A 15,959-nucleotide genomic window follows, 5' to 3' on the forward strand; every position below is an offset into this window, starting at 1 on the left:
AACTCGAAGCAAGTTGATACCCGTTGGAACTCAACCTAAAGCTTAGTAAGGATGATGGGCAACTCCTTCCTAATGCTACATTATATTGTCAACTTGTTGGAAGCCTTATTTACCTTACTATGACTCGGCCAGACATATCATATGTTGTACTAGTCAGGCTGTCTGTATCAACTCCTCGACAACCTCATTTCTCTATTGTACTTCGGATTATCAAATATGTTAGAGGCACCTTATCTCATGGACTTTTCTTCTCATCTTCCTCATCTCCTCAATTGATTGCTTATGCTGATGTTGATTGGGCTGGTTGCCCTAACACCAGACAATCCACCACTGGCTGGTGTATTTTCTTAAGTGATTCCCTCATTTCTTGGAAGTGCAAAAAGCAACAGACAGTCTCCAGATCATCTACTAAAGCCTAATACCGTGCCATGTCCTCTGTTTGCAATGAGCTTGTCTGGCTTAAAGCCCTTCTTCATGATTTGACCGTTGATCACTCAGCTCCTATTCCTTTATTTGCTAACAACATGAATGCAATCAAAATTGCTTCAAATCTAGTCTTCTCACTACTAATCACATTAGACTGCCTCGTGTGTCCTCCAATATTCAATTGGCCAATCTCTTCACTAAGGCTAAGACACGCACTCGACACAGTTTTCTTGTAGACAAACTAATGCTCTTACCTAAGCAGCAGTTTGAAGGGGAGTGTAGAGAGGATGAGGGGGAACTTTGTAACTTTACTTTTATTTGGCTCTTTTGTATACCTCTTTGTACATTACAGTACATATTTTCTCTTGTAAGGACAGAATTGTCCATTAAATATATCTTTTTTTGGGTGTGTGGTACTGTACACACCCATCCATTTTTGTGTCTCTCTAGTCTCTTTTCCTCTTCGACTAGAACTAACAACCTGGAGAAGCAAGAATCAAAGTGTGGTGGCTAGGTCCAATGCTGAAGCGGAATACAAAGCTATGTCTCATGGAGTTGCTGAAATCATGTGGATAAAAAACATGTTTGGTGAACTGGGTTTTGCAATTAACAAACCCATGTCACTCTATTGTGACAACAAAGCTGCTATCAACATTGTTGCTAACCCAGTCCTCCATGATAGAACAAAACATATTGAAGTGGACAAGCATTTTATTAGAGAAAAACTTGTGAGTGGAAAAGTGTGCACTCCATATGTCAAGCTCAGAAGAACAATTTGCAAACATCTTCACCAAGGGCCTTCATCATGTGCAACATAATAATTTGTGTGACAAGTTGGGCATGATTGGCATCTATGTCCCAACTTAAGGGAGAGTGTTGGAATGTTTACATTTATGTTTTTATTCTGCTTAGTTAGGGCTAGTTTAATCTGGTTAAAATAGCTTTTTTATCTCCGTTTATGTACTTTAACTACAGTAGGGGCATAAGGGTCTTTTCCCTTTTAGTTATGGTTGCCCTATATATAATAACATAAGTTGGCGCTGCTAGACAGATTAGAACTCTCCAAACACTTCCTCTTTTCTTCTCCCTTCTCTCTTCTCTTCTTCTTCCTTATTTCTCCTTTTTTTTTCTTTGCTAATAATTCCCTTTTAACTATATGTTTCTTCCAACTGCCATCTACTCCCAAGTTAACAATATTGCTAGTGTACCAACTTTAGAGGGAAGCTTGAGGTATGTGTCAAGGGGAGAGATCTGCGGCCATGTATTTTTCTCCTCTATAGACCATTTGGGAGAGATGAATCACTTGAAAGTTTTAGTTTGGAATGACCTTAAAGATGGTGAGAAGTACCAAAAGTACATAGAAGACAATAGAATTTTTTATTTCTTGGCCAAATTGAATCTAGAGTTTGACTTCACAAAGAACATATTCTCAGTGTTGACATTGTCACTCTTGCTTCTGCTTACTCCCTTGTACAAGGGAAGGAGAGTATAAGGACAGCCATGATGCAGCCTCCTATGATTGATCGCTTTGCCTTTATGTCATCTCAACCCAAGCAAAGTACTAGTAAGCATTTTGTTACTGAGAAGACTGAAGATGTTATTTGTGATTATTGAAAGAAATCAAGACATACTAAGGAAAGGTGTTGGAAGTTCAATCTTCATTTAAAACCAAAAAAATTAAAAAACTGGGAAGAGGGGCAATGCTCACTTGGCTACAGTTGGTAATGATGTTCAATCTCTTGATGCTAGGAATGGCAATGGGGTGGGTTTAGGGCGGGGATCATATTCCCCGTCCCCACCCCCGATTCTAAAATTAACCCCCATCTCCATCCCCAATCCCCGCCGGGGGTAAAATTTGTCCTCCATCCTTGATCACCGACGGGGATGGGTTTCCTACAAGAACCCGAAATTTCTTAGATAATAGTATTTTTTTGAAAAATAAATTTACTTAAAATAAATAAAAATTTTAAATTATAAATAATGTTTTAAATATGTTTTGATATATATAAATAATATATGTTTAATATAAATAACATATATATATAATCGGGGTCGGGGCAGGGCTGGGTGGGTACCTCAATCCCCATCCCCAACCCCGACCCCGATCGGGGATTCCTATTAATCCCCATCCCCGTCCCCGTCCCCATCCTGCCAAAACAATCCCCATCCCCGTCCCGCCAAAACAATCCCCACCCCCGACCCCATCGGGTTAGGGAAGTCAGGTCCCCGTCGGGGAGGGGGAAAATTGCCATCCCTACCTGATGCTCCTGACTCCTCTAATGTAATGGATAAACTCAGGAGTATCCTGTTGCAGACAGAAAAGGGTGGAACATCCCCCTTGTCTAGTTCTAGTTCTAGTAATCCATCTAGTTAGTATGCTAAGTCAAGTACTGCACTTGCTTGTTCCACATCTCTAGCCCATGGATTGTAGACTTTAGGGCACATGACTAGTATGCCCTATCTCAAGGAAGGGTAATATTACTATTGCCGATGGATCTCATACTCCTATCTTGGGTCAAGGTGAAGTCAAACTTACCCACAACCTATCCCTCGAATTTGTTCTTCATGTACCTCAGTTGCACAAAAATTTATTATCAGTTAGTTCTCTTACAAAATTCCATAATTGCTCTGTGACCTCTTTTTCCTACCCACTATGTTTTCCACGACCTGAGCATAGGGAAGATGATTGGAAGTGGGCATGAAGTTGATGGAGCCTACCTTTTTTATGGAACTTCAAAGCACGGATTGTCGAGCCAGACTGAGTTTTGTTCTAATGAGAAAATGAGTCTTTTGCAATTATGGCATCTTTGTCATGGTCAAATATCTTTTAATCCTATATAACTTTTGTCTCCAAATTTGATTAGCTCAGTGTCAAAGTTGAATCCAAAATGTAGTTTGTCATCTATCCAACAATGTAGAATCACATATTTTGCAAGTAATAGAAGTAATATTGTTTTTCATTTGGTACATACTAATGTTTGGGACCCATACACTATCCCTTGCATGGGTGGCTATAAATCTTCATTCTCTTCATTGATGACTACAGTAGGTACACATGGCTCTACTTGATGAAATGTCAAGATGAGGTTCCTATGATTGTTTAGAACTTCATGAATATGGTGGAGACACAGTTTAATAAAAGAGTTGGGATAATAAGATCTAACAATGCCAAGGAATACTTTGAGAGTCATTTGTGTGGCTTTCTTGAACACAGGGGAATTATTCACTAGAGTTCATGCAATCATACCCCTAAACAAAATGGGGTTGCTAAGAGGAAGAATAGACATGTGGTTGAAGTTGTTCGAGGTTTATTGTTCCAAACTCATGTTCCTACCCGTGTTTGGGGTGATGCTGTCAAGACGGTTGTGTATCCCATTAACCGACTTCCATCAAGGGTCTTTAGCCTTTACTCCTTTAGTCTCCTCATAAGTTTCTCCTCCCTGATGAACCTCTTTTTAAGTTACCCCTTAGGTTCTTTGGTTGTATTTGTTTTGTTCATGATATGAATCATTCCCGACATAAACTTGATCTTAAATCAATCAAATGTGTATTCCTTGGTTACTCTCTTGTCCAGAAAGGCTACAAATGTTTTGATCCTCTTTCTGGAAAGAGATATGTTTCTAAGGATGTTACCTTTCTAGAGTCCTCATTTTTCTATTCATCCCATCCTTCTCTTCAAGGGGAAAGTGCAAGTGAAGATCATTACTCCCTTTTGTCTTCCTATTCCTATCCTTATACCTCCTCCTCCTTCCTCTCATCCTTGTAATGATGGTATACCTTGATGGGGATCGATCTATGCATTATAAGGCCTATTCTCGTAAGAAGAAGGCCAACAAACAGGTTATGATTTGGCATGGAGAAGACTCTTGGGACTTGGACTGATCTGGTCAGGGGTATCTTCGTCATTTTGACCAGCCCAATGTGGACTTGGGCTATAGCATCTTGTTCCTATAGCTTAGTAGTGCTTGTCTTTCAATTTTCAGTTTATTTGCACTAGTAGATAGAAAGTTATTGTGTTTCTTGTTGCACAAGACAAAGAGTGGCACTTTTTGTAATTATGGTGAACAGTGTTCCGGGCCACGCAAGTCACTCTATAAATAGATGTATTCTCTTCCTTTTGAGGCTAATGAATGAATGAAGATTTCTTAAGAGCTCTCTTGCTGTATGGAGTGATTCCTACAAACCCTAGAGTGATTCTAGGACCCCTTGGAGTGATTCCTTGGGATTTCTCTCTCTTTTCTCTTTCTCTATCTTTTCTACTCTCTCTTTCTGTCTTGTGTTAGTTTGTTCCAGCCCTACTGCATCATACCTTCTCTTCCTCCTCCTGTGTATCGGCCTCGGTCCTGGCAACAATTCCTCATCAAGCGAGGTAAGAGGGTGGCTCCTGAAGCTAAATGCCTATCACAATCTGATCTTTCGGACTTAGGTAATCTTGAACCCCCAATAATTTTGTTACTAATTATGACCTTGGTCTTCCTATTCCATCCAAAAGGGAAAGAGGACGCGTAACAAGTATCCCATTATTAACTATGTGTCTTATGATGCTGTCTCACCTTCCTATTGTGTCTATATTTCTATTATTTCTTTTGTTCCCATCCCCCGTAGTGTTCAAAAGCAATGCAGTCCCCTCACTAGAAGGAAGCTATGAACCAAGAGATGGAGGCCCTAATAAAAAACTATACTTGGGAGATCATTCCTTATCCCAAGGATAAGATTCATGTTAGGTGTAAGTGGGTGTACACTATTAAGCACAAGGCAAATGGTTCAATTGAGAGGTACAAGGCTTGGTTTGTGGCCAAAGGATACACTCAAACCTATGGCACTGATTATCGGGAAACCTTTGCTCCAATTGCTAAAATGAACTCTATTTGGGTGATCATGTCTCTTGCTTCCCACTACTCTTGGCCTTTATATCAGATGGATGTGAAGAACGCCTTTCCTAATGGGGACTTACAAAAAGTTTATATGGACTTGTTACCTGGAGTAATACGGGCTTAAGCAATCCCCTAGAGCCTGGTTTGACAAATTTAGAAATATTATCTTAGAGATTGGATTCTCTCAATCTCAGGCAGACCATACCTTGTTTATAAGAAGAGTTGATGGTAGAATAACAATAGTAAATAGTATATGTTGATGACATTGTTGTGACGGATGATGACTTTACAAGTATCTCTCAATTAAAATCCTTCCTTACTTCAAAATTTGAGATTAAGGATCTTGGTGATCTCAAACTTTCTTGGCATTGAAGTTGCAAGATCCAAAAAGGGAATCTTTCTTTCACAAAGGAGGTATGTTCTTAACCTACTCCATGAGGTTGGAAAATTTGGGTGCAAGCCTATAGAAACTCAAATTGATCCTAACCACAAGTTGAGTGCTACTGAAGGAGAAGTTCTTCTAGACAAAGGGATATATCAAAGATTGGTGGGTCGTCTCTTATATCTTTTTCTGACTAGACCTAACATATCTTATGTTGTTGGAGTGGTTAGCCAATATACGAATGAACCCAAAACATCTCACATGCAAGCAATTAATAGAATTTTAGCTTATCTAAAAGATTGTCCTAGTAAAGGAATGTTACTCCAATCATGGTCACCTAAAGATTGAGACTTACACAAATGCTGAGTGAATAGGGTCCATTGATGATAGAAGATCTACATTTAATTATTGTGCCTTAGTTGGAGGTAATGTGGTTTCATGGAGAAGTAAGAAACAATCAATTGCTCATCGTTCTAGTGCTAAGGCTAAATACAGAGCAATGGATCATGGAGTGTCCGAACTACTCTAGTTGAAGACCTTGTTGACTGAGATGGGCATACAAGTTGATATTCCAATGAGACTATATTGTGACAATCAAGCAACCATAAACATTGCTCACAATCCTGTTCATGATGACCATACAAAACATATTGAGGTAAACAAACAATTAATTAGAGAAATGATTGTTAGCAGAGAGATTGCCTTCCTTTTGTAAGGTCAGATGACTGTTAGATAGCGTATGCCCTTAGCTCCAATCAGATTGATGTACTTATGGCATTTATTATAAATGAATAAAGTACATATTTGATTCATGTTATTGTGGTGTGTTTCTGTGTAATACCCTTAAACTAGACACTTAATGAGACTCGTGTTAGTTTAGAATGTTCACAGTCGTTGGATAAGTCTGGGGAGATTTATCCTGCTAAGGCTGACACTGATGTGCCGCCAAGTGTTGGGGTGGCCTGTCTCAGCTGCTAGGGTGGGACCCGAGATACATGCAGTGCAGGTTTACTTGAAACCCTGAACCGGACCAGATTTCCAGTATTGCCCTAGACCTTGGTGATTAGTGGGCAAAACTGGAAAGTTACACCTGACCCCTAGACTCGATTATGATGCTGCACTATGTGTCGGATTGGGCTGTCTTTGATATGCCAATCAGTGAGATCCTTAGCGGGGGTCAAAACCTGGGTATGTTGGGACAGTCCGAGAATTCATCTGAGTGGGTGATCATAACGACAGGATCAGCCCCTTTGTCGGACAAAGGTAATGATCAGGGATGCACTCTCTGATGGAAACCAAGACTGCCGGCAACCGATTTCAATCGTTGAAATTTGTTTGCAAAATATATTTTATATACGGATATAAATATATATATATATATATATATATATATATTATGGTTTCAAAATGTTTGCAAAAGGTTTTAATTCCCAGGATCCATGTGAGTAGAGAGTGCAACACTGTTCCTTGCAGCCGAGGGAGAGGTCCTCTCTTGTCGGGCAGTGTTTGATCATTAAGGGCTGAGAGGTTAAGTGTAAGACTATTGAGGATAATACCTGATGGGCTAATCTTGCATCTGCCCACAGTCCTTGGGTTTTTATAAGGTGGCTTGGCCCAGGGACCACTTAGTGTAAGTGTTGGGCCCATTAGGAGTCCATGTGATGGGCTTCAGAGGGTTCACTGTCCTTTCAGTGAATTCGACCAGGCCTTGTAACAGAGGCTGGGCCGAACCCATGTGGCTGATGTGTAGATCAATGTTTGGGTCCCACGCCATACAAAGAAGCCCAACTGGGCAACAGGTTGGAAGCAATTTGAGCACTTAGACTTATTGGGCCTAAAGCCCATTTCGAATTGGCCTAGTTAGACTAGTTAAATAAAGGGGGCGGATCTGGGAATAAATCAGCAGATAGGATAGGGTCTTACCCTATCCACTCAAAGAATCCAGATCTGAATTCAGATCTAGAAACCTCCTAATGAGATTAGGAGAGAGCTGATCTAATCTGCAGATAAGATAAGGGCTTATCCTTATCTCTTAAAGAGAATTCCTTATCCAAATACAGATTTGGATTAGGAAACTCCTAATGAGATTAGCTCTCTTTAAGGCTATAAAAGGAGGAGGGGGCGAACCATTCAATTCATCCTCAGCATCCCAAGCTTCTCAGAGCACCCAGAGAGAAGACAGCAACAATGTGACTGCGCCATCTTCTCCCTGCGATTTTCTCCAGTTGCCGCCATACTGCCAGTTCGATCTCCTTCCTTTGTAGGAGCAATCAAGAGGTGTCTTGATATCAGTCTTTGGAGAAAGGCTGATCAAAAGTCATGCTCACTGCCTCCATCGAATTCTTGCTGAAGAATTCGGTTCGTTGGACGGACCCTGCTGATTCCACTCCACCATTCACTGTGTCATCTTCAGTGGGAGCAGTCTTTGGTGTCTTTCTTTGAGCGTGAACACCTTCGTTGGGAGATATTGCATCTTCGTATCAGGTATATCCCTCTCTTACTGTTTTGGTTCAGATCTAGTTCGGTTCTTGGTTCAAGATTGATCCTTGAAAAATGTAGGTTTTCTAAAACAGGGAGTGATTCCTAGATGGGAGAAAAAAAAAATTTTGAAATTTAGCCCCACCTTCCTGCAGGGTTCGGCCCATATGATGGATCTCTCATCCCTTCAGTTGAAGACCTTGTTGACTGAGATGGGCATACAAGTTGATACTCCAATGAGACTATATTGTGACAATCAAGCAACCATAAACATTGCTCACAATCCTGTTCATGATGACCATACAAAACATATTGAGGTAAACAAACAATTTATTAGAGAAATGATTGTTAGCAGAGAGATTGCCTTCCTTTTGTAAGGTCAGATGACCAACTAGCTTATTGCCTCATTGAAGGTGTTCGCCATCCAAAGTTTGTTAAGAACCTTGTCAAGCTGGGCATGGTTGACATATATGCTCAGCTTGAGGGGGCTGTTGAGAATGTTTGGGTAGGGATTTTTTGGTCTTTTCATTATCTTTTCTATTTAGGTTCCCAAGTGAGGGCCTTCTTGTAATTTTCCCTCAAAACATAAATAACAAGTTTAAGGGTGTGAATAGTAACACACACCTCATTTGATAGTCTTTCTCTTCTTCTCTCTTCTTCTTTCTCCTCTTCTCTCTTCTTCTTTCTCCTCTTCTTCTTTTCTTCTCTCTACAAACCCTAGACTAACTTCTATTTCCCTGTGAAGTTAGGTGCCCAACATCTTCTAGGCTTGAAGCTCCATAACTAAGCCTTAAATCTACTCTAAAGTTATAGAAATGCCCTTTTCCTTAATATTTTATTCATTTAATCATGTCATTGCTTAGTGCAATAGTAAAATCTCGAACTGGCAAGTGTGACCAAGGGTTCAAATTTGAAAGTGGCCACTTTGCGCTAAGAATGTTGGAGGTTAGGTCCATATCCAACCCACCCCTCCCAAGATCCCAAATACCTGGGACTAGCATTGGGTAATGGCCTCTTTTTTAATTATGCCATCTACACCATGCATAATGGTTAATGCATGCAAACCCACTATTTGGTCCAAATTCCTTCCATTTCCTTTTCTTTTTATTTGGAACAACCTCTCTATATGTGCAAAGGTAAGGTTGTGTACATCTGTCCCTCCCCAGACCCCGCATTGGCGGGATTCTCATGCACTGGGATGCCCTTCTTTTTTTATATTCTCGGTAATCAATTTTCAGTTGCATCTGGAGATGGGAAGATAATGATATTTTCTCAGTAAATTCCTGTGCAAGGAACCAAAGAACTCCCAAAGACTTTCCCTACCCTAGGAATGGCAATGGAACGGGTTCGCCCCCACCCTATCCCCAATGGCAGGGCGGGGCACGCACTCCCCATTGGGGACGGAGAATCCCCAAATTTTCCTCGCCCCAAGGCAATCACCTAAAATTAATCTATTTTGTGGATATTTTACAAATAGGATTATGAGAATTTGGGAGTATTTTAGGAATTGGGTTATGACAATTTGGGGGTACTTTAGAAATGGAATTATGGGATCCTAGGATTTTAAGAATTTGGGGAAATTTATATATATTTTAAAATTTAATCTTAAATCTAGGGATATTTTACTAATTTACCATTGGATTTGGGGCGGGAATTATATCAAACCCCGTCCCCGCCCCATCCCCGATTCAGGGCAAAAATATTTTTCCCGTCCCTAGCCCATCCCTGTTCAAGTTCAGGGAAAACCCACCCCATTCAGGGTGGGGCAGGGCAGGCCCCGATTTTACAGGGAAAATTGCCATCCCTACCCTACCCTAGTAAAATGGTGTGGGGACCATCTGTTCCATCTAAAAATTGTTTTCCTGCTGTGGTCTGCATCTCTTGGCAAGTGTTTAACCAAGGACAGCCTGCCTAGAAGAGGCATTCAAATCCAAGACCAGACCTGTGCATTTTGCAGGCAGCACATGGAAAGTTCTAATCACTTATCCATGCATCACCATGCAGTCAGGGAGGTATGGTTGCTCTTCATCAAAGAAGCAGATCTGAACTGGACAATGCCTCGGTCTCTAATGGACCTGTTGCGGGCCTGGCCACTCTTTGATCTCAGCAAGAAAGGCAAAGCTTTATGGGAGATGATCCCTGGTGGTATAGTATGGACAATTTGGAGTAAGAGAAATAGGAGAATATTTACCAACAAGCATAGCAGGGAGGAGCTAATTCAGCAGGTAGTTGGGAGGCTTGGGCCTTAGGCCTTGGCTATGAAAAGAATTCCATTATCAACCAATGTAGCTGCTATCCAAGAGTGTATGGGACCTTTGATTGTATTTGTAACTTAGGGGATGGCCCAGCTGGGACTCCTCCCAATTTCCTGTTGTACTTTTATTATATCATTTCAAGAAAAAATTACTATACCCACAGGCCTCTGGGGAATTCCAGAACTTTTGTGATGGCACCCATTTGTAATAGAGTTGTGTGCCTAGCCCCTCCTAAAAGAGGATGATTTATATCAAAATAAATTACACATTAAGGTAAAGGACAGATTTAATTTCCACGGGCATGAGGAACGCCTTTAATACTCTCAAAATTCAATTCAAGGATAGAAACGTTGAATTTTAACTTTTAATATCACTTTATTTGCATACTATGTATTGTCTCTCCAAAGAAAAGAAGAAAACTTAAAGACAAACACGGAGAATTTGCAATACCTGATTGGAGTGGAGATCCAATGTTCCTAAGAGGGAAAGTGCCCCTATCTCAGCTGGTAATGAAGACAGCATATTGTTTCTGAAATTTCAGATGACAAAAGAAAAAAAAAAGTATGAAACTATGAATGACAAAATACCCCTCCAAGGTATTGTAATGGATAGTGGCATTAAAAACAACCCCATATAAAACTCTTTGAGGGAACAGCAACCCATGATTGATGACGGAATTGATGAAATTCCTGTGCAAAATCGCATAAATACAAAAATGTGTTGGCACATCTTAAAGAGCAATAAATCCAAAAGGAACCACAACATGGAAATCTACAGAAATTTCATCTCATGCTAGACAAGAAATAAATAGCATAATCTTCATGAAATCTATAAAGTGAGTGACTAGATTCACTTACTATTCTGATGAAAGTCAAGGCGGATAAGTCGTGAAAGGGTTCCAATACTCTCTGGGATACTGGTAAGCAAATTTTTTGCTGAAATTACAGGAAACTACAACTTCATGATTCCCAAAAAGAAGGTCCAGGAATGAATTTGTTCATTCCTCATAGAGATAACAGCACGACTATGGAAACTTACAAGCATTCAATTCTGAAAGAATGGTCCATGATGAGAGAAGATTCTCAGGTATTGCTGCTAGCTTGTTTCCCTGAAGTAAATAGAAGATCCATGAAACACTTGAAGCCCCATAAAAAGCAGCAATAATTATTACTATGATGTAAAAATAAAAATATCAAATCAACTTTTTAAATGTAACACTGGGCACCTCCATGTCCAGTTTCATCAATTTTGAGCAGTTCACTAAATCTTCTGGCAATCTGGTTATACTATTGTTGGATGCCTGCAGAACAAGATAAAATACAGTTAAACATCCTAGAACATGGAAGATTCTCAAGAATAAGCATTAAATCCCATGATAACAATTGGCCTTTAAAAGTTTAACATGATATTAGCACACCAGAGATCATAAATAACCATCTATTGATAGCCATAGTCTTTGTAGCACATGCAGAGGTGTGGAAGCCCCACCCAGTGATTACTCCCAAAAGATTTTCTAAACTGAAATTCAGCCTAGTTAGGTGATCATACATATCAATCCATCACATAATGGCATACATCATGGATGACTGGGTGTAATCACTAGGCCGAAATTCAGCTTAGTTTTTACTCCCAAAAGATTTTCTAAGCTGAAATTCCGCATAGTTATGTGATCATACTTATCAATCCATCACATAATGTCATACATCATGGAAGGCTGTTAATCAAATCATTATTTCAAGGTAATGACATGTACATGAAGGGGGAGAGGTCATTAGTCGGGTACTTTAGAAAAAAATCTAGCATCCAAGAATCTTCCACATGGCAAGTTGTTTGGGGACCAAAAGAATCTCATATAATCCTGTCTTCATCGGCTCACCCTTTGTAATGAGGAAATCATTCCTAAAAAAATCAAAAACCTTTCCGCGTCTCAAAAATAAGCCCTTCTCTGTGGACATTTTTAAAATTAAGAGTTTAAAATCTGAACAGATATCATCTCTTGGGCAGAACTCAGATCCAAGGAGGAGTGCCCTGATATGAAAAACAGGAAAAAATACATTGCCAATCCAAATGGTCCCTTATCTCATGGACAGTTTGGATAGGCATAGAGCTGTCTACAGAGCTTCCCCAATTGACAAATCTTATTTTGTGCATGTGCATATGCATTGACACACATTTTTATTAGTAATGAATTCAGACACACTGGTATTATGGTTATAACTTTTAATATTAGAAAATTATAGTTAACAAAGTATACTGCTTCCAGAGGGTTCAAAATATATTTACCTTAAGTTCTGACAAATCCAAGCAGCTTCCAAGGGAGTTTGGGAGGTCTTTAAGTAAATTGTTTGAATAATCAAGTCTGAATCATCTCAATGGAAAACCAAACACAGTCAAATATAGAAGAAAATGACTAAAACACAGTAATGTAAGGAAGCAAAGTGCAAAGATCGGCAGAAAGTCACACTAAAGAAAATTCCTACTTAAAGGCATAATGATATCTCCTGGAAACATTGTATTCAGGAGGATCCATGCACACTAAAAATGACAATTTTGCTCGTACAAAGCATGCAGTAACACACTTGAGAATTGAGGTATAGGCAAACAGTTAACATACACATGCATACATAAACACTTGTCTGCATATATTCCCTTTTTTTCCTTCTGTTACAGCGCATGCTTTGATTAACAGAAAATGACAGCAGATACATGTACACCATAGAGTTACTAATAGAATCACAAGTTCATATCTGATATCCATCAATCTATTTAAAGTACAAAATGGTCCAGCTATTAACATCAAAAGTTAGTTTTAGAGCTTCCATTCACGTTTCAGATTTTCAATCAGGTAAGATATCATTATATCCCATTTTCTAACTTATTCTTCTTCATTACACATCTCTGTCTAAATACTATGTTGTAAAATTTAGTGTTTCTCCATGCAAACAAAGTTATGTACAAATAAGAAGTGCTTCTAAGTTGTGACTCATTGAACATCTATATATTATACAGAGGCAGAGGGAAAAAGAAAGATAAAATAAGGTATCCCCACACATGGCCATCGATGTATACACACTTAAACGATTCAAAGACATAAAGAACAAGAAAGATTACTTACTTGACAAGAGCAGTTGCTGAACCAATCTCTTCAGGAATACAGAGTATTGAATTAAATGATACATCTAGTGACTTCAGCATGGGAAGACTGTCATAAATAATTTAAAAAAAAAAATCAGATTTCAACAAATGAAATTACCAATTGACCATTTGAAAGAAGTGTGGGAATGCATCATATGAATGGTTTCATTACAGGGATGAGTTAATAAAAATAGAAATGAATTACTAATAAAAAATAAAAATGATGTCAATGAGGATTCGGCACAAGAACTTGTTCTCAGTTTTATTAACATTACAATAATGATTTCATTTTAGACCATGACTCTAAATGCTAAGAAAAATTGAACCGAGATGATCATTCTACACATCTCCAAAATGCACATTAAATAGTACTTTTTTATCAGCATGCCCATTAAATAGTATTAGAAACAGTAATCCTACAAGATAATATCCAAGGAGGTTTAGACCACATACTCTCCTATAGCAGCTGGAAGGTGAGAAAGCCTGTTGTGACTGATATTTAAGACAGATAACATGGATAAATTTTTTACATCTTCTTTCAATACTTCAATATTGTTGTGGGCCAAGATCAGCTTTTGCATCTCAGCAGCCTAAAAACAAGAGAATAACATTTTCATTGGCCGGTATCCAATGAAGCTTTATTATATATAAGAAAGAAAATTGCACTCCACAGAGACTGTTAATGAAGAAACAAAATAACAACGAAGAGTACCTCCCACCACTTTTCATCTTCCCTTACTGCATCTAGAATTTGATAAACCTCATCAGGAACCTCCCTGAAGCAAATAAGGAAACAACAAGATGAAAAGCCAATAATAGTAAATAGTGTTTCCTTCTGATGAACCACAACTAATTTAAAAGGAAAAGAGATTTAACACTCTGGAGATGCTAACAATAACCATCATCTAATCCTTATCCCAACTATATGGGGTCAGCTACATGAATCCTGTTTCACCATTCCAATCTGTTCAGTGCAATGCCCTTTTTGGTCCCCTTTTGGTCTGCCCTAGCCCTTCTAGCCACTTCAACTTGTAACAGATTACTTCTAATGGGTGCTGTAGATGATTTATATAAAAGGGCCATTAACAACTGCTGTTCTCAGCTATCCAGGGGCATGGAAGGAGTGGACTGGATACAGACCTAACTCCGGAATTTTTGGCACAAAGTGCCTGTTCTCAGACGGTCAAGACTCAAACCCGCACTCTCACACTCGTCAGCCCAAGATGATACTATTGTTGAGATAGTGATGGCGCCTTCATGATCAATAAAGAACCGTGGAAAATAAATTTATCATATAAATTGTGTCAATTAGGCAAAAACACAAATGAATGAATGCATTAACGATATTGACTAATTTGAATAACTTTTACCTAGATTAAGTGGTGAACTGTTCTTGCTGAAAATACTTCTGGAATTAGTCCAAAGAAAACTACATTCTTGATAGTTATTTGAGATCCAATAGTAACGAGGTCCACTGTTTTATGAGGTTCAGTTAGGAGATAACATTATGTTTTAATCCGTGAATTGCATTGGGCTTGGCCTAGTCTTGGTTGAGCATTGAGAAATGCAAATAACACAAATCCAACTTAGGTCGTTACCAAAAAAATATAATAATAACGATAAAAATAACTGAGGTCCTGGTTTCCCGCTGAATATGTGCTTCAATGTAAAATTACATAAAACAACAAATCAGAAACATGTTGTGTGATGTATGTTCCACCAACAATTAAACTCTGTGATGGCAACTTAAACACACAAAATGTCATTTTTCTTCCACTGAATAGTCCAATCTTCAGTCAATTAACTCTGACTCCAAACAAATAAATAAATAACTGACTCCAAAAGAAAAAAAGAAAAAAGAAAGAAATAAGGAAATTGTGCGCAGAGGTCTCTGATGGAATCATGGAAATGAGAAAATTTTGGAAAACATTACAGAATTTCCATTGAAAAAAGGACTCACCTGAGCGAGCGATTTGATAGATTAAGAGAACCTGAAGATCTTGCAGCTTTCAGCATCCGATCCATACTCTACAGATATTTCTTTTTTTATTTTCCTTTTTCAGTTTTTCTTTGTTTCTCCACTTTTCCCCAGCTCGAGCCTTCAGATTAAGAGATCCATGGCGGGGGGATAGGAATTGTTGACAGTATTAGGTACGACGTTCGCGTTAGTTGTCAGATCGCTTCCCGCTTAAAAGTGGTGAGGAGATAGAGAAATCTTCATGTGTGTAAGGTCTACTTGCACTCGGTTGTCCATGGCCATTGTTGAATGTCTTGCGGGTCCCGCTTTTAGATAAAGGATCTCCAAGGGTGAACAAAATAGACGATCATGATTGACTGGACGGATATATCAACAGGAGACTGTGGTGTAGACGACAGATATTATCATTATATCAATAATCATTATTGCCC

General features: G+C 39.0%; 1 protein-coding gene across 5 annotated transcripts in view; it reads right to left on the reverse strand.

Moving 5' to 3' along the window:
- LOC104587164 (Leucine-rich repeat (LRR) family protein) overlaps positions 1-15,800 on the reverse strand; it is a 52,004-nt gene extending 36,204 nt beyond the window's left edge. Inside the window, exons 1-10 of one of the 5 annotated variants that reach the window (XR_016071604.1) lie at positions 15,511-15,800; positions 14,263-14,326; positions 14,004-14,140; positions 13,531-13,617; positions 12,699-12,774; positions 11,641-11,715; positions 11,454-11,523; positions 11,273-11,350; positions 11,044-11,104; positions 10,866-10,944 (exon numbers count right to left, since the gene is read on the reverse strand). Coding sequence is in view for 3 of the 5 variants with exons in the window: in XM_010244651.3 (XP_010242953.1) it covers positions 10,866-10,944; positions 11,044-11,104; positions 11,273-11,350; positions 11,454-11,523; positions 11,641-11,715; positions 12,699-12,774; positions 13,531-13,617; positions 14,004-14,140; positions 14,263-14,326; positions 15,511-15,575 (792 nt within the window). In the remaining 2 variants the exon portion in view is untranslated. The remainder of the gene's footprint in view (positions 1-10,865; positions 10,945-11,043; positions 11,105-11,272; positions 11,351-11,453; positions 11,524-11,640; positions 11,716-12,698; positions 12,775-13,530; positions 13,618-14,003; positions 14,141-14,262; positions 14,327-15,510) is intronic. The other 4 variants (XR_016071610.1, XM_010244651.3, XM_010244650.3 and 1 more) reach the window with 4 other exon arrangements.
- Positions 15,801-15,959: the final 159 nt, after the last annotated feature.

This window comes from Nelumbo nucifera, chromosome 1 (genome assembly GCF_055504915.1).
Source record: "Nelumbo nucifera cultivar China Antique chromosome 1, China Antique-T2T, whole genome shotgun sequence".
Lineage (NCBI taxonomy): Eukaryota > Viridiplantae > Streptophyta > Magnoliopsida > Proteales > Nelumbonaceae > Nelumbo > Nelumbo nucifera.